This window comes from Numenius arquata, chromosome 6, assembly GCF_964106895.1.
Source record: "Numenius arquata chromosome 6, bNumArq3.hap1.1, whole genome shotgun sequence".
In the NCBI taxonomy this organism is placed as follows: domain Eukaryota; kingdom Metazoa; phylum Chordata; class Aves; order Charadriiformes; family Scolopacidae; genus Numenius; species Numenius arquata.
This window is the reverse complement of record NC_133581.1, coordinates 67,692,058-67,718,427: the sequence shown is the minus strand read 5'-3', so window position 1 is coordinate 67,718,427 and position 26,370 is coordinate 67,692,058. Positions and strand designations below refer to the sequence as shown.

The following is a 26,370-nucleotide window of genomic DNA, read 5'->3' as shown; positions in this document are numbered from 1 at the left end:
TGACACGCGGCCGGACGGGCTCCTCCTCCGAGCCCGCTCCGTGGCGGCGGTGAGGGCCGGGCCGGGCCACTTCGTCTGCTCGGGGCTTGGGGGCAGCCCCGGCGGGAGGGGATCCCGGGTGGGCGGCGGCGAGGCGAGCCCCGAGGTGGTGGCGGGGCCTCCCCTGAGGCGGCGGCGGGGCCTCCCCTCGGGGCGCTGATCCCCGGGGCTTTCCCTGACAGCCCTCCCGCCTGCTGGGCTGAGGGAGCGGGTTAGGCCTCGAGGGGAAGGCGCGTACGGGCCGCCCGTCCTGCCGCTGACAGCCCGAATAACATCTCCCTCTCTCCTTTGCTTCGAGAACATGGTGCTGTGGGGGAAACTGGCGCAGCCGGTGTGCAGCCTCGGCAAGGTGCCGCCGCCGGGCACCTGCAGACGCTTCTGGGGATGGCTGAACGCCGTCTTCAACAAGTAAGAGTGGTTCGATGTCCACAATTAAGTCAATTAACGGGCCCCACGGATCCCCAGCGCGGTTTGTGAAGCAGGGAGCGTTACGTCCCAGGGGTGGAGAGAAGATTTTGTATTATATTTTCTATTGTTGGTGCTCTTCTTTTCCCTCAGATTGCATGTGGATGCTTGGCAGGGGTCGTTCCTTGCCCGTTTCCAGTGACAAAGGTGTCCCCTTCCAGAGGAAGGCGTGGGCTTTGCTCCCATCCCCGAGGCCAGCTGGCCATTGCGGAGTCTCTCCTGAAACGCTGCTCTTCCTTTGCCTCCTGGCTGTATTTAAGCCACCAGCACAACCGTGCTCCCATTTCTTACTCAGAAAAGCATCTGACCAACCCATCCTTTCCAATGGATTCAGCCGCACCAGGGTTTCACGTTTACTTTTAGAGAGATAAAGCCTTTCTCTGTGAAACTCTTTGGAAGGGTTGCAGGGTGTAGCTGCTGGCTGTAAGGGGGCAGGAAACTCAACCAGACACGCGTCTCCTCCAGGTCTCAGCTTCTGTCCCCAGCATTCCTCGCCGGGCTAAGAAACATACCCTCGTCCTGAATCCTTTTCCAAGGATTTTAACTAATGGCTGAAGTGCGTCTTTTTGAAAAATTGTGGTTGTTAAGGAAAAAAGGCTTCAGCAATGACATCTGTGTGACAGGCAATGAGAGGTTTTTATATAACCAGTGTTCAGGAGACAGATTTGCAATTATAAAGCCTTACTCTGGGCAAAGAAAGGTGGTTTTTATCTCTCCTTACAGACATAGAAGGAAACAAACAGAAGGGTTAAGCCAAGTTGCATTTGTATTCTTTCTCTTTCTACCAAAAGCATCTGCCATTTAAAACAAGTTAAAAACCCTCAGGCCAGACTGATTAAGAACCAGCACGATCCAAATAATTCCAGTAAATCCCATTCTTACTTTTCCGACATCTTATCATGCTCATAAGCAAGTATGTGTTGTGTTATGGTAAAGACAATAAATCTGCCATGGTAGGGAGAGGGTGTGAATGCTGTTTCTCGGCAGGGTGGACTACGAGCGCATCCAAGCCGTCGGCCCTGACAGGGCAGCCTCGGAGTGGCTGCTGCGATGCGGTGCCCTGGTGCGCTATCGAGGCTACGAGAAGTGGCAGCAGGACTACAACGGCCTCCCCACCGGGCCCCTGGAGAAATACAAGATAGAAGCAATTAACGCCACGGACTCCTGCATCATGTACAGAGGATTTGACTACTTGGGTAATGTAGACACCACCATTAACCAAATCTGGGCAAAGATTATACTGAATGCTCTTAGTTCTTTCAGTTGCATCAAAATATGAATAACCGGGTCATTTTCTCATTCCTTAGTCAGATTTAGAGAAATCTTTTGAAGTCTTCTTATTCTTTTTTCATAGAATGGTTTGGGTTGGAAGGGACCTTAAAGACCATCTAGTTCCAACCCCTTGCCCTGGGCAGGGACACCTCCCACCACTCCAGGTTGTTCAAAGCCCCGTCCAACCTGGCTTTGAACACTTCTTGTTTTCCTTAAAATGGCTCTACAAATATTCAGCAGTTGCTAAGATTTTGCTGGGTGTGTGGTGTGAAGCAGGAAGAGATCAGGGAACTTCATCAGCCCTTACCTGAAGTGACGGTAGCACTAAGGAAGCGCGACAAAGACTTGCTATTTCGCTGAGTTCGTAGTTAAATACTTTGAATATTCTTTTTCTTCTAAACCCAGTGATGGTTTTGGTGTCACTGAAGCCTTCAAAGAGAAAAAAAAAACAAAACAAACCTCTCAGTTTCTTACCAAAAAAAAAGGAGATTTTAAAAGCTTCAGGTCTCCTTTGAATAACACAAACCACGATGGGAAACAGACCATTTTATTTTTTTTATTGGCAGGGAAGCCACAATTTTCTGCGTTATTGTGTTCCTAATTCACAGCCATTGTTTATCTCCCAAATTTGTAGAGATTTTTTTTTTTGTTACTTGCCCACATCAGAGCTCTTAGAATCTCAGCAAAAGGGTACAAACCCCGGAGTTTGCATGGATTTGAAGCACCGTAAAGGGATTTTTTGGAGCTTCGTTGTGCATTATGGCCCCACTGCGCAGAGGAGCCTGTTGCTGTGTGGGTTTGGAGGCAGAGAGTGAGAACTTAACTTGGTGGCAGCTACTAAATTGAGAACTTACCAATCAGTACAGGCTGTTCCTGGAATTCTGGAGCAAATACTCATTTTTGTCTTTCCAGATGGTCTCGAACACGTTACCGAGATCAAGCTGCAGAAGTGTATTTACATACAGGACCAGTGCCTGCAGAGGCTCAGCGAGACGAAGAACCTGCAGAAGAGCCTCCTCCAGCTGCAGATCATTTCCTGTGGGAACGTCACAGACAGAGGCATCGTGGCGCTTCACAAGCTGAGGTACCTTGAGCTGCTGTGTTCTCCTGGCTCCTGTTACCCCCCTGCTGTCTGGGGGTTGCGTTGGCTGGAAGGGCTGAAATCTGACTGTTCCTGGGCTGTCCTGTGGGATGGCTGGGTTTGGGGACCGACCAGGGGTGGCACTGCCACGGCAGGACATGTTTCTTCGAGAGTGGTTGAAGGCGGTGTGGAAAGACGTGAATTAACATATTAATCAGCCTTTCAAGGCTGGAGTCAGGGAGCTGTGCAGCTGAGGACACCAGTGTCACCAGTCCCTGAATCCAGAGTGGCGCTTCCGCCTTCGGAGCTGAGCGCAGCATCTCCCCCTTACACGGGAATAACTCAGGCGGTGCTGACTGAGGCGCCAATTAGCGCAGGACACACACTCGCTGCCGACACGTGATGTGTGCGGCTTCCCTTCACCTGGGCACCTGAGGTGGGTTTGGCTTGAGAAGAAGTAATTAATGGTCACCTTGGTTTCTGCTCCTGACCGCCCGCCGCTGCAGTTCCTTTCCAGGGCTTTGACGGTGTCCTGTCACGTTTGTTGTCCTTCTGCACTTCACGCTGCTCCCAGCGCTCGGTTCTCTCGTGCTCCCTCTGGCCGTGAAGGTCTCGGGGCAGGGCTTTTTTAAGCTGTGCAGAGGGACTGAATTTACGGTGAGCTAAAAACCTTAAGCACCCACTTCAGAAAGAACAAACTTCCGTTACAACCAGTTACCTTTTACAATTCTCAAAATAGCTGTGGTGGAATAATCTGCCATGTAATTTCTATGTCAACAGTTAAACAGTAGTTGCTGACTTTTCTTTTTAACCATTTATAGGAACCTGGAATACTTGTACCTGAGTGACCTCCCCGGAATAAGAGAGAAAGAAACTACTGCTCACGTCCTTCAGCAGGCGCTGCCCAACCTCGAGCTGGAGCTGGATTTGGAATAAACACCCCGGCGCGTAACTGAGATGTATTTGATTTCACGGTATTTATGGCGTGTTGCATAAATTAAGTTGTAGACGCTACTGTATTTCCAGGTATGGAAATAAGCCCAGATCTCCCAATCCAGCCTTAAAAGCTGGATCTTTTGACAAATTATGCAAATTATTTATTAAACTTAAGCTGTATGGTAAATCAACAACAGCGAAGGAGGTAGGTTTCTGTGCATAGTCAGGTTTTTCCTGGTTTTATAGGAAGCTGTTAATACATCAATTAGGAGTTTTCACATATTTTATCGCGTAGAAATTCTTGTGCAAAACAAGAGTGGGAAGACTGGGAGTGTTGTGAAGAGGCAGCGTTGCGCACGTCTGCTGCGCGGTGTCGACGCTGGGGGAACGAGAGCTGTTTATTCGCAGAATCTCACCCGGTCGGTGGGTGACGATTTAATAAAACGGCTTTTGGGCCTTTTTTCTGCTCTTCAGCCTTTCCCCGATATTTCCTTGTTTTAAACGGAGCGATCTACAGACATCCGAACTGCTTTGACACAGAACAGTACTGGGAAAAGAAAACGTTTTTGCTCTAGGTTTCAAGTAGAACGAGGACGTTCCTTGCCCTGTCGTGAAACTTTGCGCAGTAAAACAGATCCAACAAACCGGAAACATGAGCTACAGTTCTTTTATTCAGAATCAACAGTGTTACAGCCTGAGATTACACAAAACCCAAGAATCGTTCTACCACACGTGCTTAGGTAGGATTCCTGCCTGTGTCCGGCCAGTGTTATAAATTATATTCATGAATTATTTTTGAGAAAAACAGTTTCTCTAACGCTACAGGCAAGAGGCCACTATTGACAGAACCAGCAAGAAACAACCTCACAATGAAAGGAAGAAACGGGCAGGAGAAACTCCGAAAAGACTAAAGCAACAAGAAGTTTTACTATTAAAGTGTTCCCCTCCTGGTAACGCTGCCTGTCGGGCCCTCCGTGAAGTCTGAGTCAATACCGGTAACTTTTGGATCTATAAATGCAGGACGTGAGACAGACAAAGCTTAAATCAGGGCTGTTCCCGCAGGTGTGGAACCCACCGGAGCCGTTCAGTCGCCTCTCGCTGGGTTTGGCTCCACAAACGTGTGCGGTTCCTCGCGGGCTCGGCGAAGCAGCACCACTCTCCGGGCACAGCGGGACTGGGGTTGATTTGGCAAGGCTGTAGTTCTTCTGCCAGGTGTGAAATACAGGTGGATGGATGGGCAGGAGTTTTTACATTCACACTGTACGTACTGGGGTGCAGCAATCCTGAACCAGTACAGAGTCGATCACGAACCAGTTCACAATCACAAATCGAAGCAAAACAAATGTATTTTCCTTTGTACACAGAACACCGACTAACAGGAGCCTGGAGCTCTCCCTGCGCATCACGTTCCTTCCATTACTGACCCAGAGTACGTTACAGACCGTTCTGTATATACATTAACACGTATTAATTTAGTTTTCCGCCACGTATCCTCCTTTTATAAATTCAGACTTGAACTTTGAGCAATAAATAGTTTTTAACCTGCCATCCGGTTAGATGTTGGGGAAGTGGTAGTTTGACTTCCTGGTTTTGCAGCAGTGCTTCTTGCTGTCCAGAGCTGGCAGGACGTTACTGCTGGTCAGCTGAGGCAGGTACTGCAACTGAAGGGAAAGGTGGTTTGAAATGAAAACAAAGCATGTGTTTTGTTTTTTTCAAAAAGGAATATAAGCTACAAAACTATTCATTCTGTAACCCTGTACTTTTCAAATGACAACCGGACTGCAACCAGACCAGTTCATTAAAGGTGTTTCTCCCAGTCACCCAGGGCAAGAAAAACATCAGTTAAATCCTTCATCGTAGAAATGGAAGAGGCGAGGCAGTTTGGCCCAGGGTTTTCTGTGCTGTAGCACAGACAACAGACATCACAGGAAGGATGTGGACCTGTTGGAGTGGGGCCAGAGGAGGCCACGGAGATGGTGGGAGGGCTGGAGCCCCTCTGCTGTGAGGACAGGCTGAGGGAGTTGGGGGGGTTCAGCCTGGAGAAGAGAAGGCTCCGGGGAGACCTTAGAGCCCCTTCCAGTCCCTCAAGGGGCTCCAGGAGAGATGGGGAGGGACTCTGGATCAGGGAGGGGAGCCATAGGACGAGGGGGAAGGGTTTTAAACTGAAAGAGGGGAGATTGAGATGAGATCTGGGGAAGAAATTCTTTGCTGTGAGGGTGGTGAGACCCTGGCCCAGGTTGCCCAGAGAAGCTGTGGCTGCCCCATCCCTGGAGGGGTTCAAGGCCAGGTTGGACGGGGCTTTGAGCAACCTGGTCTGGTGGGAGGTGTCCCTGCCCAGGGCAGGGGGTGGGACTGGATGATCTTTAAGGTCCCTTCCAACCCAAACCATTCTGTGATTCTATGATTCTACAATTCTCCACCCTGCACCTCCAACTTCACCAGCCCAGTGCTGGAGCTGTCACGGGAACATGGGTCATGGGAAGGAAGAGCTGCAGTGACTCTCACCAGGAGGCCAAACTGGGAGCTCTGTGAGTCTGGGCAGAGTGACATTGCAAGGAGACACGTGCTTGGCAGCTCCAGCTGCAGGAACACCCTGTGCGCTGTGTAACATCCAGAACTGAGTAAAGGACCATGTCCCATCAGCAGTTACACATGGAACTGGGCATTTTTGCCATCTCCGTGATACGGGATCCCCAAGATCTCCGAACAAGCCTGTCCAGTTTGTCCAGCCACCCTGCCAGTCTGTTGGGAATGTGCATCCCTGGATAAACCCCCACCTTTCACACCGCTGTGCCACTGATCCAAGTGACTCACTGGAGCGGCAGCACCGAGCTCAGTTACTCCTCAGCCATGAGGCACATTTTCTCCTCAGCCTAAAATTAAGACCAGTCCAAGGCAGGAGCTCTCTCCCCGTGACCTGCCACTGTGAGCCCCCGTCACCTCCTGGGAGCCCACACAGACCCGGGTTTGGGTACCTCCTCAGGCACCGAACATTAAATACTACAATGACAACCTCACCCCTGCCACGTGCTTCCGCGTCAGCCTCGCTGGTTTCCGAGCCGTTTTCTCATGTTCTTTCCCCAGATCCGCTGCCTCCCTGATGCTGTCGAAATAGGGATGCTGCAGCAGCTGCTCACACGTCTGCCTCTCGGCAGGGTCCATCCGAAGGCAACCCTGGGAAAAGATGAAGTACAGGATCACACAAAACACTCGTTAAACAGGTCTGCCCAATTCCAGCAACACCACAGCCAAGTATTCACACAGAAACATGAGTTAACCTTCGGTTTTTTAACGTCTCCATTCTCACTGTTTCCATTCCCTGCATCTTAATAATGTTTCCCACCTCCGTGGTAAAGACGAGTGGAGTGGATTAAAAATCCTCTCCAAATCCCTTCCAGCTCAATTTTTCAATGAATCTCTGATAATTCAGTAGCCAACTCTCAGAGCATTTACCAGCTGAGACGCAAAACATTTGCCAAGTCGCAGCACAGAGCTCCTCCACTGGCTGTGGTTTTCTTACCTTCATGAGAGCTAAAGCAGAGTATGAAATACCAGGGAATTTCATTTCTAACGGCTCCTGGAGGGAAAATGAAAAAAAAAGTGAGCGTCCCATATTAGCAAGCTGTTCATCCATCAGGGTACAGAGAACCAGCTTTCCCCAGCAACGTGACCTGTACCTCATGAAATGCGTCTGTCACTTCGTGTGCTCAGAGGGGACCTACCTGGTGCTACTGAGGAGGGGCATGTTGGTGGCTGTGCCACCAGAAGGGGGGAGAAGGAGCAGAGATTCGGCGTTTAATTGACAGCTTTTACACAGGGTATCGATTAAAACGTCACGAGAGGCGTTCAGCCACCTCCAAACAACATTCCAGTGTACATGGGCAAAGCAGAGGGCAAAGCTTTTGGATGGGGAAGAAACGCTGCGCAGCAAAGGACTGGTCAAGCGGAGCAAGCGAGGCTTTTCCGGCCGTAATTCCAGAGCAGCCACCGCGTGTGCTCTGGGTGAAAGGAAGCAGGAACATTTCTCTGTGCAGGTAGATGGCTGGTTTGCGTGAGGCTCAGGGGAAGCGTGTCTGGAGGAAGCTCTTACCATGCTCTCTGGGTCCGGAATTCTCACCCCGCTGAAGAACTGGTTGGTGGTGAACACTTGCTGGTGCCTGGGAATGAGATCCCCTTTGACCAAGAATAAAAATAAACGAAGTAGGATTAATTGCCTGTTTTTACAGTGCCTGGATTAAACAAGCTTATATCCTTGATCAAGGCTGACATCATCAAGAGAACACCTAACGAGATGGAGTACCACCAAGGGAAGTGACAAAACAGGTTTTTGTGAAAACTAACGTCCGTCGAGGACACCAGTGGTCCCGCAGCCATGTGACTGCCACACAGCTCCAGCTGCCCATGGTCACAACTGCCCAGGGCCTCACGCCGTAAATAGCTCCAAGAAACTCAGCTGGTGGGAGCAGTTTCCAGAGCAGGAGAACCCAGCCTCTTCCAGGCTCTGTGCTGTGCAGCAGAGCGGCTCTTACCAACTGTGGCCACTATAGCTGGGGGCCTTGAAAAATTTCTATATCTGTCTCACCGTGCCGAATGCCTAGATCCTATCACTGCGTTATTTGGATAACTGCAAATTTGGATTTGCACTGGCAAAAAGATCCCTCGGTAGAGCACCAGGGAATGAGGCGGGCAAGGCACAGAGGTGCGCAAACACGTCTGCCCTGTGCCAGCACCGGCACCTCCGCAAGGCACTGGCCAAACTCAAGAGCAGTGTGGATGAGTGGCGGGATGTGTCCCAGCACCAGAGCTAGAGGGTGATGTGCAAACACCAAACAGGATCCGAAACCCCAGCCCTGCCCCAGAAACGAGCTCCAGCCCCCGGATCCTTCCCAAAGCGTTTGGATGGGCTCAGCAGTTGATTCCCCTGTTCACGCCGGGCCAGCCCTGGGCCCTGGTGAGTCACTGGCAGGAGCCACGGTTTGTTTCGGAGGTGGCCACACAGCACGCTTTGTGAGTGCACTCTGTTGGAGGGGGTGAGCAGGGCTCTGCTGGCCTGTCAGTCACCACACTGATGCCACTGTTTCAGCATCTCCAAAGGGTTCCCAAGCGGCAGCCTGTCTGCATAAACCCTCCTGTCTTCTCTGGCTGCTGGGAGGGGACAGGCCAACCAGGAGTGTCCCAGCTTCATTAAAATTTAACTCATAGTAGGTGAAATTCTTTTTGTGCCCTCCTGCGGGTGTTGTATAGAAAAGAGCTGCAATGCAGCACCAACAGGAACACGCTCTCGCTTTTCCCCAGTGCGGCTCCATGGCCCTTTTTTGAAGCTTAGAGCAGCTCAGAGCAAGCAAAAATGTTAGACTCAAATCCATAACAAAAGAGCTGGTAGAAAAGCCAAACCCCATCATTACAGAGCTTTGACCAAGGAGCTTTTCCCTGTAAATGCTCCCTCAGTCCATCACCTGGATCAAAAGGGAATTGCCTCTGCCTGAAACCCTGTCATTAAAAATAAATTATAACTCACCTAAATACTGGCATCGATGTATTCTGGAGGACAAAGCAATCGATGCTTAACTATTTTTCTAGTTAAGGAGCTTATCTGCTTAAAGCCATTCCTCACCCTTATAGTTCTATAAACTGCTCAGTAAAAATCACAATTCTCAGTTCATTCCAACAAGTTTCAGTTAAAAGTGGGGGGTTGTTCATCTCCACCCGAGAAATCGGATGCTAGATACCAGGATCAAATAGAATCAGTGAGACTGGATTAATTTAAGTGTTACGTGGATAACGGCTCTTTTCTTTAACCTCTGTTCCAAATCTGGATTGATTCTTAAATTCTTTGGTGAATAAAGACGAACAGGTGGAACAGACAAACTGAGAAATACCTGGATCTTTCAGACCTTTAGGCAAAACATTCCTGGTCCTTTCTGATACAGGCACCTCATTTTCCTCTCTGTGTGGAAGCAGCTGAAGATGTGGAGGTGACAACAGCAGAGGCTGGTGTTTCTGTGCCTCCTGCGGGGCTGGCCTGTGCTCCCCACACCCTGGTAGTCACTGAGCCACCCCAAAGGACCAGGAAGGGCATCTGGTGGTCACCTAAGGCAAGCCACATCTTTCTTAAACTGCCCAGCACCGGACCCAGCTTTCCAGAGGGCACCAATGCTAAAGAGAGTGGAAGGAAGGTTCCAGGCAGTTTTCCTGATCCTGCTCACGCAGCCCTGCCCGTTGGGAGCCTTTTAGCCACAGCCTGGCACCGCTGGCTCGTACAAGCTGAAACCAATTCCACCTCTGGATGCCAACTTCCTTTCCCCAGATCCTGCCAGGACCTGAAGCAGGATCTGTTACTCCAACTGCACGATCTCCTAACAAGACGTGTGTGTCTAAGTCATGCCAGGAAAACCCAGCTCCCTTTTCATAGAATCATAGAATTGTCCAGGTTGGAAGGGACCTTTAAGATCATCTAGTCCAACCATCAACCTAACTGATAAAAAAGCCATCACTAAACCATGTTCCTAAGCATTATGTCAACCTGTCTTTTGAATACCTCCAGGGATGGTGCCTCAACCACTTCCCTGGGCAGCCCATTCCAAGGCTTCATAACCCTTTCCATGTAAACATTTTTCCTAATATCCAATCTGAACCTCCCCTGGCACAACTTGAGGCTGTTTCCTCTTGTCCCATCACCTGTTCCTTGGGAGAAGAGACCGACCCCCCTGGCTACACCCTCCTTTCAGGGAGTTGTAGAGAGCGAGAAGGTCTCCCCTCAGCCTCCTTTTCTCCAGGCTGAACACCCCCAGCTCCCTCAGCCGCTCCTCATGAGACTTGTGCTCCAGACCCCTCACCAGCTCCGGTGCCCTTCTCTTTTAAGAAGAACACCACCTACAATAAGCCAACGCCAACGGGAGAGATCCACTGGGTAAATTCACCTCCTGGCTAATCCTGATTCCCACCACAGAGGACACTCCTCCTGGGCAAGCTCTAGCCCTGCCAAAGGCACAAGGGCCACCAGGGCTCTGACCAGTGCAAAGGGGACACTTACCCAGGGTTCTCCGGATGAGGTACAGCTGGTCGACATCAGACTTGCCAGGCCACAGGGGCACCCCGGAGAGCAGCTCTGCGAAGACACAGCCTATCGCCCACACGTCCACTGGAGGGCCGTACTGCGTGTCACCCACAAGTAACTCCGGGGAGCGGTACCACCTGGTAGCCACATAGTCTGTGTAATAGTCACTCGGACCAGCTGGGTTGGGGTCAGGAAGGAGAGAAACAGAGAGGAATGTGGGATCAGAATGACGCAGATGAGCTGCCATCAATTGTTACACATGTTGGGGCACCTCCTGGGCAGGCAGGAACAGGATGAGTCACTGGCCGCTAGCAGAACCCAACTTTGGAAACACTTAATATTTGGCAAAAGTCAAGGCCATATTTTTCTCCAAATGAAAATATGCAGAGCTCCACAGCAGGGCCCTGCACCAGCCAGTGGTCACTTCTCAAAGCCCATGTGATTTGTCTGAACAAGAGCTAAAAAGAAAAAACAGATTAAGGGGTTTATTTACATCGGAAAATGTGAAGCCATTGTTTGTAGAGACAGAGCTTTCTGCCAGAGGGGCTCCTCCTGCCAGGGAACTCCAGCTGTGTCTCCAGCATTGCATAAGCAAGGGCTGGCAGCTCCAAGATGCCCAAGGCTGACGTCCATCTACTAGTGCCAGCGCCACCAGCAGGGAGCTCAGACGGAGTTTGTTTTTTACAGAGGCACTTGGCATCACGGAGCCCGGGCCATCTCCCTGTAAGCTGTTTGGGGATCTCTCCCCAGCTTTTAGCAGAGCTTCTTTGCAAAAACCCGCCAGCCTTTATACAGGATGATCTACAAGTGCATCAGACAAAGACAAGCGAGTCTCTACTGGTGTTTGAAAGCCTGATCCTACACTTCATTTGAGCCTTCACGTGTTAACAATCCGTTTAAGTAGCAAGTCACTCACTCAGTATGCGAGCAAATCCAAAGTCACAAAGTTTGATGACCGAGTGCTTTGTTATCAGGATGTTTTCTGGCTTTACATCTCGGTGGATGCACTGGAAAAACAAAAAAACAAAGTCAGAAGCAAGTATTTAACCTGGCCCTCAGATAAAGGGCCTCTTAATTCAGCCACACGCCCCTGGCACATTGTGCTGTGAACGTTAACCAGGGAATCGCTCCTGCTGAAAGAGAAGATGAAAGGATTTCTTAACAGCAGACAGAGCCACTGTCCTGCTGGGCAGGACAATTTCCCTGCCTGTACCTCACCTTTGGGATGAGACGCTGTGCAGGTGCCCAGCTCCAGCTGCAGAGCTCTCTGTCACTTGGACACCAACTGGGAACCAGCTGGCAGGAGGAGCACAGCAAGGATTGCTGTTAACCTGGCTCTCTGCGAATGCAACTCACTCAACACAGCTGTGTTTAACACACTCCTAACGTAACACACTCCTAATAAGGGGCTCAGTCTTATGAATATGTGGGAAGATCCTAACAAGAGGTGCTTTTGTGCCCAGGGCCCCCTGGGATCAGTTCTCGGACCAAGTCCATGCACTGTATTTACTGGGAATCCAGTGGACAAGCAAATGATTTTGCCAGCAAAGCTCACAGATGAGATAACGACTATGGTTTAGATGTGGGACTTTATCTACTCTTGCAGATGCCAGAGTACACCTGGTCCTCCCTCTGCTCAGCACTGGGGAGACACATCCAGAGCGCTGTGTCCAGCTTTGGGATCCTCAGTAGAAGATGGGGGATACTGGAGTGACTCCAAGTGAAGGGCCATTAAAATGATTAAGGGATTGGGCTATCAGACATCCAAGGAGAGGATGAGGGAGCTGGGACCACCATTCAAGCTGGAGAAGAGAAGGCTCAGGGAGGATCTTATCAACGTGCACAAATACCTGATGGGAAGGAGTAAAGAAGATCGAGCCAGGCTCTGCTCAGTGGTGTCCAGTGAAAGGACCAGAGGCAATGGGCACAAACTGAACACACAGGAAATTCCATTTAAACATAAACAAGGTGGTTTTTTTTCTTTTTTACTGTGAGGGTGGCCAAACACCCAAACAGGTTGTCCAGAGAGTTTGTGGAGCCTCCATCCTTGGAGATATTCAAACCCTGGATGGAAAAACTTCTGAATGACCTGCTCTAGGTGGCTCAGTTGAGTGGGAGGGCTGGACTAGATGATCTCCAGGGGTCCCCTCCAACATCAGCAACTCTGGGATTCCTGGGAGGTCACCTTGGTTGCTGAAGGTTCACAGCAATTGAATTTGGGCTTGGCAAAGAGTTTCTGCTGATAAAACTAGCAGACACCTTCGTTTCTTCTGCCTATATATGGAAGGTGTGCTCTACTACAGTCACCAGGGTCTAGCTCATGTTGTCCCTCCCCTACCACCACCTCAGCGCAAACACCTTGGACTTTTCCTAGCTAAGCTGGTGGTAAATTATTGTGCCTCCTCCTGAGGACTGAAATGCTGCTTGTTAAACCAGTGTCATGGAGTTCCAAAATGCAAAGCTGCATAAAACCTCATTACCTGTGATCTACAGCAGGTCAAACTGCAGCATCTCATTGTTCCCTCTGCTTTAAAACTCCATTAAATCTTTCAGACTGAGAGGGGGAACAGAAGACAGAAGCAAAACAACAAATCCTGGAAGCAGGACAGCCCCATGGCCAAGTTCCTGTGGCTCAGCTGGACATAATTCTCCCAGCAAAGACAAAACACCCATTCCAGAGCAATCTCCTGCCCCGCTCTTAAATCTCAAACACTGGCAGATAAACAAAGACAATTAGAGCTAAGTCTGCCTAAAGAACTTCTCCAAAAGACCCCCTTCCTTCCCTCTTAACACGTCCCACTGCTTTCTACTAAACACGTCATGCACACAACTTGCGTCTCCCTCCAGAAAGCAGAGAAGGGGTTGTAAAACTGGTTTACTGTATCTAATTTTTGAAACCTTTTAACTTGGTGTCACAATTCAGTGCCTATGACTGTCAACAGAAGGATTTTCTGTGAAATCAGTAGCAGTTTGCTCAGCTGATTAGATGTTACGCCAGTTTTCTGAATGCCAGCTATAATGCATGGCACAGGGAACACACAAGGCTATAATCCTGTTCGGCCTTGAAGTTCATCTAAGGTCATTAGAGCAAATCATTCCTTGACAGCAAACCCAAGGGACCGTAAATGCAGCTGTTGTGGGTGTACACTAATATTTCAGATACGTGTTTCCTGTTGAAAACAGAGTTTGTCCCATGAAAGGTCTTAATCAAGAAAATGGCAACAGAATCTCCTTCTCCAAGGGCCATGTTACAGCGATCGTTGGTGCTGTTCAGGGGACTTACATTGTGTTTGTGGCAGAAGTTCACAGCTTGGAGGGTCTGCCAGGTTATGCTCTTCACTAGATGCTCCGGCACCCTGTTTTAAAAAAGCACATTTTTATTTTGGTCATTAAAAAGAACTTCACCGTTACAGGAAAAAGGAAGAGGAGACCTTTGAGTGCTAACGTTGTACAGGGGTCTCTGAGCAAAACCATCGGGGACCAAGTCAGAAAACTCAGAGAAAAAACACTAGGTGCATTTTCTTGCTAAAATGACTCAGAAGAAATATGTGATAACCCTCAGGTCGTTGATCTTCCACTGCAGGGACCCAGTCACACTGGGCTGTTAATGGTGGAGGCTGTTCATACCTCTTCCCATGTTTCAGAGCTGAGGCTAAGCCTGCACCATGGAATCCTCTCCTGTGAGATTACACTCCAAGCATCACAGGAGTATCAAAAGGAACATCAACGCCACTTCCAAATCCAGTCAATGCATCAAGATAGAAGGATTTGTGGCAGCTCAGAGCGTGTCAGAGTGTCTGGTACCTCTCACTCACAGCCAGCACGAGTCCTCACCAACTGGTGACCACACATCACTGCGTGCAAGTCCATGTCAAATCCCGCCTTGTGGCTGTGTTTATCATCCATGGTTCCTGGCAATCCTCCTGAGATGCCAGCAGGCATTTCCACCTCTGCCGCTGCTCAGAGAGCTGGAGGTGGTGGAGTACCCGAGGTACAGGTGCATGCTCTGACTTTAAATGCTGTCATGTCATTGACTGTCCAGAGTGCAGAGGTGACCAAAATGGAACAGGGAAGGATGTTCCCACAAGAGTATAAAGCTGTACTTTGGTTTGCATCTTCTCTCCTTCCCTCCGACAGCTGGCAAACACTTCAGAGAAAGAAAACCTGCTAAAAATCCAGCCTCCTCTCTTCTCTTTCAGTTACTGTGCAACAGTTTTTAAGCTTCCTTGGCTATCTGTAACGGTCTTCACCAACCCCAGGAAAGGCCTAGGTGACAGGTTTGGCATTTTCAAGCTCAAATCCAATTTTATTTCAAGTGTTTAATGCTGAAAAGCTTCTGATTCATCATAAAGAAAAAAAAAAAAGCCCAAAACTAAACCAAAACAATAAGCAGGAAGCCTGGCTTTTTCTTCAAGGCACCTTCTGCTGTCAGCACTGAAGGTCTTGGGCTGAGATGGCTGTTGCAATGCCAGAGGTCCCTTGCAGAAACAGCCTAGAATGGCTGTGAGTGTCACACTGACAGCCTGACAAAGGGGATGAAGCTGGTCAAATGACCTGGAAACACGGTGCAGAGAGGCCCGTGCCCACCCATCTTAATCCTGACCACAAAAGAACTTGACCTTCTGCAGTAGCAAAGATCAAAAGCAGAGCGTGTAACCAGGCGTTACACGTTCGTTCACACTGGAGTTGTTCTGATGAATGGAAAGCAAATGTGAAGTATTTTCTTCAGAGGGTTATCCATCCTCTCTTCAGATTCCAGGTGAACAGGTTCAAACTGGGGTGAAAGCTGCTCACCAGCTCACAAAGCCATTTGCCATCAGCGTGCTCCATTCTCCTTCTAGAGCTTCACATCAGGGAGAAGGAGAACAACAGGCTCTTGTTTACTCAACCCCCAATTAGTCTCCTGCAGGCAATTCATTTAGCTCCAGGCCTGTAAAATGATTTATGAACTTCTGCTTAGCATTTCCACAGCACCAAGTCCCTGTGAATAATTAGGGACAAAGTATTCAGCGGGAGTGTCATTTATAATGTGCCAAAAGAACAAACCCTCTCCTGGAGAGTGTTCCTTCTGCCCGTGTAGCTCACACTTGGTGCGAACGCCTGTTTAAAGAAGAGGGTATCTGAGCTGAGGCTGGGCAGAGAGGTGCAGGCACAGCTCCTGGTGTCTCTGGCCACTCAGTGATGTGCAACACACCTGGGGAGCAGCAGGAAGGAGGGCTGCGAGCCCCCAGCTCCCCTGCCCGTCCCCCCCCAAACAGCCCTAACCTCTTCTTGGTGAGATGCAAGTTGCCCCCAAGTCACTCAGGTTTGCTCTGAGCCAGCCAAAGATCACCCAAATGCTCAGGCTCAGCGCTCCAGTCTCCTTGGTGAGCAGCACCGTGCAGGCTCATACGCAATTTTTTCGGACGTCACTGCTAAACCACAGTAACAGAGCAAGTCCTGGCCACTGGGCTGAGAAACCTCTCCTGTAATTAATGAAATTCCTCTGAAAACTCTGCAGAGCAGCAACGACACAGACAACCCCTCACCTCCCTCTGCTCAAAGCTCCCAGTGAGTGACAGGCCACTCACCCCCGGGGGTGCTTGTCCAGCTCGTGGAGAACGGTGTGGTCGCAGTATTCGAAGACCAGATGCAGCCTCCGCTTCCTCCTGAACACTTCCAGCAGGTTCACCAGGTTGGGGTGTTTCAGTTGCTGTAACACACAACACACGGCTTGGTTAGCTACTGCAGGGGGAGCGGGGTAAAGGTGGGGGGGAACAGTGCTTTTACCCACAAGGGTCTCAATTCCTTGAGCTGAAACCTTTTATGCGAGCAGGGCACAACGTGAAGAAGCAGCTCAGCTACAGCTCAGTTATTTTAAGAACTGACCACGGGCAACAAGTCAGTTTAACTTCAGCGAGTGCCTCTTAGAAAAGATGCTCATGGATAAAGAATTCACCACTGAGCCCACAGTTATTCGGGCAGTGCCTTTCATCGTCCACATCCAACTTTTGACTGGACCACAATGAGAAGCAGCTCTCCCTGGAGAACAGCTTGGGAAATCACACACAGTAATGTAGCAGGCAAACACACATTTAGGAGAAACCAAGACCTCCTCTGAGAAGCATAAGTAAAGCACGTGGCCTCAGCTTCATCAGCTTATTGTAAGAATCCGGACGGGTTAATTAAGAGAATTTTTACTGCTGCTTCTCCCTCTTCCTCTCAATCCGCTTCAGGTGCTCACACCAAGGCTTCCTCTCCCGGGGAGCTCAGATAGCTTCTTACCACACGTGAAGCCTGAGCACAGCAGGGTTATTCAAACGCACCCTGCAAGAGGTGAGGGTGACCATTACTGGAGCTTCTCATTGCCTATCCTCTTGCCCACATTTTTGGGGGAGGGCTGGGAGAGGGCTTGAACCAAGGGGCACATCACAGTGTTCTGAAAAAGGAAACAAAGAAGAGCCAGACCCAACTCAGGAATGTTATTTCTTTTCAGACGACTGATGGCACCATCCCCTCTGCTTGCAGGGACCTGCATCCACCCGGGCTTTGCCTGCCCGAGGCTTTAGAACAAACACATTTCTAAGCAAGGAGGCTGGGAAGGGCACTGCCTGGGAGTTACACTAACCCTGTCTTTGAACGTGCCTCCAAGCCACCTGGAAACACCTGCAAAGGAGAAGGAAGCGGAGAGTCAAGACCACAGAAAACTGTAAGGGCCTCAAGTGAGGAATTGCTGCTGTTTGGGGAAGCACCCACTTAATCCCAGGTGAAGGATCCAGCTTGGATCCTGGAGTTAACCAGTGAGCTTGCGTAAAAGAGCAGGGCAGTAGAAGACCCCCACCATACCTCACCGCCAGCCTGTCCCGAGGAGGGACACGGCAGGGGCCATTTCAGTGCCCCGATGGGCACACTGTGGGACCCTTCGCAAAACTTAATCTTATTCGGGCCTATCACTGTAAAAGCTCCTTGTAAAGAGAGACCTTTCAGGGAGCTCACTGCCTCTGGGAGACATCATACTGAACCCAGTCTACACTGAGCCCGTATGCCAACACACAAGGTCCCCGTTAGTGGGCAGCAGGTGGCTATTCCAGTCCTGCAAACCAGCAGCAAGGAGCTGATCTATCTAAACAGCATCTCTTACCGCGTATGTGTCTTGTTCCTTCAGTCCTGACCACACCGTGTAAACTATCTGCCAGCATCAAAGACCTTCGCAGCCATCTGGATCAAACCTGGGTGACAACCAAGATCTTCTGACCACTTCCTCAGTCCTCCGTGGTGAGTATCTCTACACCAAGTGCCTTCTCTGCCTAGCACAAGGTACCTGACAGCATCAGCATGGCTTAACTCTCAGCGTCATGGCTTAACTCTCTGCCCTGGCCACGTCTTCTGACCTCGCAGAATGGCCGAACTTCCTCTGCACACCCTCGGTTCCCATGGCAGGGCTGCTCGTGAAAGGGAGGAGGCTTGAACACCTCTTGAGCTCGGTATTTATTGAGCGGTATCTCCATTCTCATCAGCTCCTTAACCACTTTGCAAAAGATGGTCAAATACAGAGAAGGGCCTGCAAGACTGCTGAAAATCCCAGCAATGACAGCGATTCCCCCAGGAACGGTGTCCATACCATGCCACCTATCACATTAAGCATACCCACATCGAGCAAAGTACCTCCTTGCCACGTGCACACTAGACAAAGCCCAGTCTACCAGTTCAGACTCCGCGATAACAGAGATACCTGAGAGCACGCTGGGCCTCCAGCAGCCATGCGGGGTATCAGGCACCTGATTCCTCCTTTGCTCTCAGCAGATCTGCCAGCATGGACACACTGCCGGGCACAGCCCAGCCTGCCAACGGGAAGGAGGCAGAGAGAATCTCTGCAGTGCTCAGATTCCACTTTCAGAGACAGCCGAGGATGAAATAATTGCCAACTGATTGTAAAGCAAGAGGAAATTTAAATCTACAACAGACTGAGATCTCCGAAAAACCTCTGGCAGCTACAGGTTGGTGATATGAGTCAGCCTTCGGGTGTGACTTTCAGAAAGCAGGCTGTGCCTGGGGGACAGTCTGTCACAGAATCATAGAAAGGTTCAGGTTGGAAGAGACCTTAAAGATCATTGAGTTCCAACCCCCTGCCATGGGCAGGGACACCTCCCACCAGACCAGGTTGCTCAAAGCCCCGACCAGCCCTGTCCTGGCCACCCTCGTGTGTGTGTGGAGCTGGGGCTCCTGGAAAGAGAGCTTTTGGGCTTGGAAGCAGGAGGTCTAGCTGAGCTGGGGACGCTGCGAGGGGACACCACTGATGTGAACAAGCTCTTGTTGAACAACCCAAAAGAGTGGGTTAACCTGCCTGTGTGGGACCTGGAGAGGGAGCAGCCCTGCCATGGTATCTTCCCCGTGCCCTGCTCACAGCCGTTCTCCACAGTCAGGGCTCTCTGGGCAGTCGGGTGCACTGGGCCAACATCTCTTGCCCAGGCAGACGTGCACACAAAGCCACCGTAAATCTGCCAGTGACCCTAACAACGTCCCTGTCTGGCAGCGTGGCGTTTCAGAGAGCAGTTTCCAAGGCTATCGATGACCAGTTGCTGGCAGCACAGGGCTGGGCTTCCCCTGCCTGCCCCCCTGCTTGGGTGACAAGGCCGTGTGTCACCTTCTGCATACGCACCAGATGTCCTGCATGGACATCCTAAAGTTATAAATGCTCCTGTGCTAAGATGATAAGGATTAAATTCTGTTTAATATATGAACACAGCTTGACATTGTATTTTTCTCTCGCTTTCTTTGCAATTTCAGAGCTAAAAACGGTGTCAGCCTCCCAGGAAGGTTGGGGAGACAACACCCTTCTGGAAAGAGCAGGTACTGATGGATTTACACACAGACTCGCTCTGTTTTCACGGATTCCCAACGTTTCCTATGGAATCGGGATCACACAGGGTGTTTCAAGACCCTGCCTACCGCCCTGCTCTCCCACCCCACCTCCCATGGCTCCTGGCCATAAAAAGCCCTTTGTCTACAAGGCATTTGCCCCGTAGAATAATAATTTATCTGGCCCTACATTTTTTACTGGTGAAACACAATCTCACTACGTCTTTGACAAACACTTAGTTGCTGCCCAAGCCAGGAAATACCTCAACAAACAAACAAACAACAACCTGTTACTATTTACAGAGAAAAAAAATGGAAAAGAGAGTCAAGCAGGTCTGCACTTGTTAGAATCAACAGCGCCGCGACACAGATCCTGCCGTGGCTCTAGCTGCAGCAGTGCCAGCTTTGGACCCTTCAGGATGATGCATTCACATTACAAGGGACTTCTGCAACGATCATTTTCCTTTTCAGATCTTTAATCAACCATTTAAATCTTAATGCATCTCCAGCACTGTTTACTAAAACACTTTCTTATGTATAAAAGCTCAATAAAAGATAAGCCGACAGCACAAAGAGATTTTTGGGAAAAGAAATACCAGAAATACTGTAACCTGCTGACATCTTGCACCAAATTGCAAACCTGAAAGTCACTCGGTTCCCAGCAAGCAAACTGAGGTAGCTCCATGGAAATGAACACCGGGTGCGACAAGTCTCACCTGCTGCTACGCAAACACCAGCAGGCGGCCAAGTCTGGGAAGGTCACACAGAAATCAGAGACCAAGGGACTAAGAATTTGGGAAAAGAAGTTTTAAATAAAACAGACCGTTTTTCTCTGCAGATTTCCGTAGGGTTTTGTTAACTCCAAAATCCCAAATCATTGACTGTCTACAAGAATGCACTGTGTCTAGTCTGAACGGCATGTGTCTTGTTAGAAGGAGTCCTGCTGGAAGCCATTATTTTAAAATTTATAATAAACCAACATGCCGTTAATACGGCTCTTTAATCAGTTCAGTGTTGTAAAGCTAAAGCTCTTCTGCACAGAAAAGAGAAAGGTGAAGATGGGGAGATGCTGGAGGTGTATAAAATCATGAGTACCCTGGAGAAAGCAAAAAGGGAACCACTCTCTCCACTGCTGGGAACACACAACCGAGGGTGCTGTATGCCATCACCCAGCATCGAGTTTATAACAAATGAAAGGAAATATTTTTTCACACGACACATTCCTAAAGCTGTGGCACCACTCGCTGCCTCAGGAAACTATGGAGACCAAACGAATACACCACTTCAAAAAGACACGGGAGAAGCTCCCAACAGAGTACAAGCGTCTGCTGGACACGAAGCAACGGGTACAACCTCTGACACTAGAAACTTTGCCCAGAAGCTGGGTGTGTGAAAGGAAACCTTACCCCATCCTCTCCCTCTTTCCCCTGGGTTTCTCCTCATTTCTGCAGGCTTGATGGAACCTGGGCTGTGACTCACTGCAAACGTTCCCGTGCTTTTATTTCACCAGGAAAACAGGCACAGAGGCTGAATGAGTGAGTGACCCATTCCTACGTGAGGATGAGCTCTCAGACAGAAGCCATGAAAGGACCAGCAAAGACAAGGTGCTGCTGTGGTTCACAGGTGCCGGTTCCATAGTCGCTTCCACGGGCAAACACCTCTGAGCCTACACCCCCTGGCATTCAACATTCGGCTGGATCCCGCCTGCACGTCAGGCTCCGACACTGCGGATCCCCCAAACCAAAGTCTCAGGGCGTTTCAAGGAGGAAGCGGGGCAGATTTATAAAGCAGGGGGCCAGGAGAGCTGTGCCCCACGGCTGTCCCCCACCTCGTGCTATCTTTTTCCTCATGAGCTTTACACCAGCTCCAACAGTCCTGCTCTCTGGGGGAATCTCCTGGATGCAGAGGGACTGGGGGCTACAGGTGGTACCAACCACACACTAAGGGCAGAGCTGTGCCCGTGCCGGCCAGGACACCGCTGACTCCATGGGGGACAGAGACTGGATCAACCCCTCTCTAGAACACATGGGGATGACTCATTAAATGCTCCTCCACCACCCATGCAGAAGTCGGCAGGCTCCTGGACCTTGCCATGCCTCAACCCCGACCTGCACCAACCCTCTGGGAACCGTCACAGCCTGGGCTGCCGAGGATCACCTCCATCCCGGGGCACGTCCACCTCCATCCCGGGGCACGTCCATCCCCAGCCAAAGGGGTCAGACGTTCACCGGCACCGGCTTTCTCCCAGAGAAACTGACCGATCTGGGCACTTTATGTACCGCTCCCTGATGCCCCATCTCCTCACAGCTGCCCTCACACCCCATCTCCCTGCTTCCCCCCTCACAACACCCCATGTCCTACCGGCTGCCCTCACGTCCCGTCTCCTCGCTTCCTCCCTCACGACGCCCCACCTCATCCCTCACGACGCCCCATCTCCTCACGGCTGCCCCCGTGCCCCATCTCCTCGCTTTCCCCCTCACGACGCCCCACCTCATCCCTCACGACACCCCATCTTCTCACGACGCCCCATGCCCTGCTCCCTCCCTCACGCCCCCTCCCCAGCCGGTCTCCTCAGGGCTCCCCGGCCCCCCCGGCCGCGGCGCCGGGCCCGCAATGGCGGGGCAGAGCCCGCGGGCGCCGCGGCGGCGGGGGGAGAGCGGGGGCGCCGGCGGGGCCGCCCGCCGCTCACCTTCAGCATACGGATCTCCCGCAGGGCGATTTTCCTGATCACCGGGTCCTCCTCCGATTCCAGGAACTTCTTAATGGCCACGATCTGGCCGGTGTCCTTGTTGCGGCACTTGAAGACCACGCCGTAGGAGCCCTCCCCGACCTTGCCCAGCTTCTCGTACCGCTCCATGGCGCGGGGCCGCCCCGCCGCAGCTCCCTCCCCTCAAGAGCCCGGCCCCGGCCTCCCCCTCCCCGCCGCCGCCCGCCAGCAGCTCCGGCGGGGCCGGGGCCGGGGCGGGCCCTCGGGGGGGTCTCCCCGGCGGGGGACGGCCTCTGCCAGGTTCGGTCGCCGGGACGCCGAGGGGAGCGCCCTCCCCGGGGCGGAGGAGGAGGAGGGACCGCCCCGGGGGACACCAAACCCAGCCGGGGAGGCCCCGGTGAAGGCGGGGGGGACCCATGGCCTCTCACGGGGCCGCACGCACCCCGCGGGGCGCCGAGCGGCCCCCCCGGGCCTGTGTGCCCCACGGCACCACGTTGTCTTTACCCCTCTCCAGCCCTTTGCTTTTCCATGGGGGTCTGTTTTCTACACCTGGAAGATGCTGCATTTGATGGTCGGAGGTGGAAGGGACCTTAAAGACCATCCAGTGCCACCCCCTGCCCTGGGCAGGGACACCTCCCACCAGACCAGGTTGCTCCAAGCCCCCTCCAACCTGGCCTTGAACCCCTCCAGGGATGGGGCAGCCACAGCTTCTCGGGGCAACCTGGGCCAGGGTCTCACCACCCTCACAGCAAAGAATTTCTTCCCCAGATCTCATCTCAATCTCCCCTCTTTCAGTGTCAAACCCTTCCCCCTCGTCCTATGGCTCCCCTCCCTGATCCAGAGTCCCTCCCCATCTCTCCTGGAGCCCCTTTAGGGACTGGAAGGGGCTCTAAGGTCTCCCTGAAGCTTTCTCCAGCTCCAGTGACAAGCACAGATGCTCTCCCACAGCTGCCCCTCCACCCCAAACCTCAGCTTCCCTTTACCAGTAACTGGTGGTTCTTTGTGTGGTCCAAAGGCACATTCACACACCCCCTTTTCTCCCCACCCCAGCACATCCCTGAAGATCCAGGGTGCAGATGGACCAAGGGCTGAACCACCAGCAGTACAGAGGTGGCCAACCCGCGAGGGTAAGGCTTGTATAAACCATTCTAGATCCTGCCAAATGCTCGTGTTCATGTTTTCTAAGTGACCTTTGTTTAGAGCCCACCAGCCACCTTGGCTCTCTGCTTGATTAACGAGGAAGCCACCTGATTAAAGAGGAAGGCAGCCTCTGGTTGTCAAGCCAGCCAACTCACAAGTGGTTCCGTGGTGACTCCGGGTGACCGGCGGCAGGGCTGTGCTGGAGCAGCACGAAGCTGGAAAGGGTTTGCCATTGCTATTCCGATTTCTCATTCCTGTGCTATCTCCGGACCTCCCTTTCCTCCTGTCCGTGGGAGACGTCGTGTGGCTCCCAGACAGGCTGTAGGATCGAGAAGAGCGGCCAGTCCTGGATCAGGCCCTTCCCAATAACTGCCATAAAACCCGGAGACCGATCTACTTCTTTGGAGAAGGTACCGTCCCCAGTAACGTGTCCACCACACCACACCCAGGGATCAAATAAAGCAGAGTTTATTTGGCATGGACTGAAATGAACCGCAAACAGGAATTTACGTCGAACAAAAGCCTAGTTACACAAACTGGACGCGAGCGCAGTTAGAGTCTCAGTTACAATCTAACGGCTAAAACAAGGTAAAAAGTACATTTCGGAAAGTCTCCCAGTCTCGGCCTTTTCGTTCAGAGATCCAGCGGCTCGCTGAGACCTTGTACCTTTTTCATCTTCTAAAGAGACGTCATCACGATTACAGTTGTGAGCTTTTTTTTTTTTTCTGTAGTTACAATGAATTTGGTTAGGAAATCCAACGAGACTAATCTACAGGCTGCTCTTCAAATCCTGCCCGTACTTCAAAGAGCACCGGGAGCCTGTTTTAAGGCTTTCAAGTTGAATGCGTGAACCTCGTGCATCGAATAATTAATACTTTGATATCTGGCAAAAGAGTAACGAGGGGGCGAGCGAGCTTTTCGCTTCATAAAACTCCAAACCCACGCACACGGCTTTCTCAACCCCAGTTGAAACGGCATGAAACCATACAAAGAGACAGAAAAATACCAGATTAACTTAAAAACAGGCTAACAAATACAAATGACAGGAGTCGGAGTCCCCGAGACTGGCCGGGTTCAGCTAGGAAACATGCAAATCCCTTCTGCCACGCTCCGCCGAGAGTAACGAGGGAGGTTTCACACGAGGAAACAGCATCTCGCAAATCATGCGGAAAAAAATGCCACCGTCTATAAAACCAGACCGGACAAAGCATTTCAGAATATGCCATCAGAAATGCTTTAACAGCTAAAAAAAAAAAAGGAGGTTTGATGAAATGAGGACTGTCCCAGTTCTTTTTTGTTTTTGTTTTTTTTTTTATAATTCAGCAAATCACCAGTCAATTCATGTCATTCAAAGAAAAAACCATGTTCAGTTCGTTACTTTTGCGTGACAGTGTCACGGCCTGACAGTTATTTACTCCAGTTATTCCCCATAAATATTAATATTTCATCTAGATTTCTAGATTTCTCTAGTCCTTTAGACATCTTTAAATGTTTTCAAAGATGATGCCAAAATGATGTTTGCGGTGAATGAGGTAAATGAAGTGAAAGCCTTTGCTCTACAGCATCTGCACCTGGTGCTTCACTTGCCTTCATTTTCCTTTTAAAGTCTTTGGAGACGAGGAGTTACAGCCCGTGAGGGTGAGCCACTGAGCGCCGTTACCTATGAAGACGTCATTTTCGGTACCAGAGAACTCCATTTCTTTAAAACACAAAAATTACACGTCCCTCTCCTAACGCTGCTGATCCAATTGCAGCTGCTCTGAATGGGTTTTTAATTTTTATCTGTACAACCACTATTTATTAAACTTTGATGCAGTTTCGGAACTGAAAAGCTTGACTTAATTGTCAATAATAAAAATTAATTTTGAATGACAATGCTAAGTGGATAAAATGCTAAATTGCCTGCAGCTCTACGTTTTTCCACCCAGACCTTCCGAAGGAGCTGAAGCTCCGGCTGTACCCAGGAACGGGCAGACGTTCCCGAGTCCCCACGGGGGCCCGGTTAACGCTCTCCCTGTTAAATTATGGATGGCGTAGCCTGATGCCTGAAGCAGACAAACCCAGCGCCCCGTTCCTCGGGTGGCGAGTTAAGATCAAACCACTCCGTCTCTCCGTTGCGACACACTTACCTTTAACCTCTTTACTAAACCGATCTTTGAAGCTTCTAACCTGCCTTTCCTCGGGCAGCAGATCACGGAAATCGAATACGCGGTAGGATTTAATTTCAAAAAGCCTTAATTCAAACGTTTACGAGCCGCTCCTCTATCTACGGACTGTGTTTCCCTACAACAAAGCTGGCAGGTTAAGGTGAGGTAGTAAAACCAGACGCTATCCTGTAGTCAGTCTATATTTATATTTAATGGTACCTCAAGAATTTTAATTAATGAGGAAGACAAAAGGAACCGATGCGACCCTTTAATGGCGAAATAAAAAGAGGAAGTGAAATGCAGGTGACAAAATAGGGAAAGGGGGGAAAAAAAAGTGATCGAAAGCTTTAATATAGGATACTGGTTCTTATCATATTTATTTATACTACGCAGCTGGGGAATTAACCATCCCACTAACCATTTCCAAAGGACCGTCTGAGTGACAGACACCAAGCTCAGTGACCGCTATAGGCTCCCCTCTGGAATAGTATAAATAAACTATACGTCATGGGCAGTTCGATACATGATACTTTCATTCATTAAGGATGACAGCCGGGTACGATTTCCCTTTCACGTCACGAGGCTTATCCCTAATTTATGAAAATAAAGCATATATATTTTGTACATTTTTATATATATATAAATATATATATATATATATAAAAAAAATACACACTGCCGGTCAAGT

The 26,370-nt window shown here is 50.5% G+C and overlaps 2 protein-coding genes across 6 annotated transcripts; one reads left to right on the top strand and one right to left on the bottom strand.

Annotated features, from left to right (window-relative positions):
* Positions 1–7: 7 nt before the first annotated feature.
* On the top strand, positions 8–4,441 carry DMAC2L (distal membrane arm assembly component 2 like). The gene is made up of 5 exons (XM_074149988.1): positions 8–49; positions 338–447; positions 1,492–1,700; positions 2,689–2,860; positions 3,679–4,441. The coding sequence occupies exons 2-5, from the start codon at positions 341–343 to the stop codon at positions 3,791–3,793; spliced, it is 603 nt and encodes a 200-aa protein (XP_074006089.1). The 5' UTR covers positions 8–49; positions 338–340; the 3' UTR covers positions 3,794–4,441.
* CDKL1 (cyclin dependent kinase like 1) lies at positions 4,442–22,545 on the bottom strand. Of its 5 annotated transcripts, XM_074149983.1 has the most exons (10): positions 22,378–22,545; positions 16,421–16,542; positions 14,134–14,206; positions 11,767–11,857; positions 10,827–11,027; positions 7,884–7,966; positions 7,314–7,370; positions 6,807–6,967; positions 5,857–5,866; positions 4,453–5,454 (listed from the first exon to the last, which is right to left on the bottom strand). In XM_074149983.1, exons 1-10 carry the CDS (start codon positions 22,543–22,545, stop codon positions 5,347–5,349), a joined length of 1,074 nt encoding a protein of 357 aa, XP_074006084.1. In that variant the 3' UTR covers positions 4,453–5,346. The 5 variants fall into 5 exon arrangements, with proteins under 5 accessions (XP_074006085.1, XP_074006084.1, XP_074006086.1 ...); XM_074149984.1 differs by lacking the exon at positions 5,857–5,866 and having other exon boundaries at positions 4,442–5,454; positions 6,812–6,967; XM_074149985.1 differs by lacking the exon at positions 5,857–5,866 and having other exon boundaries at positions 4,453–5,448; positions 6,812–6,967.
* Positions 22,546–26,370: the final 3,825 nt, after the last annotated feature.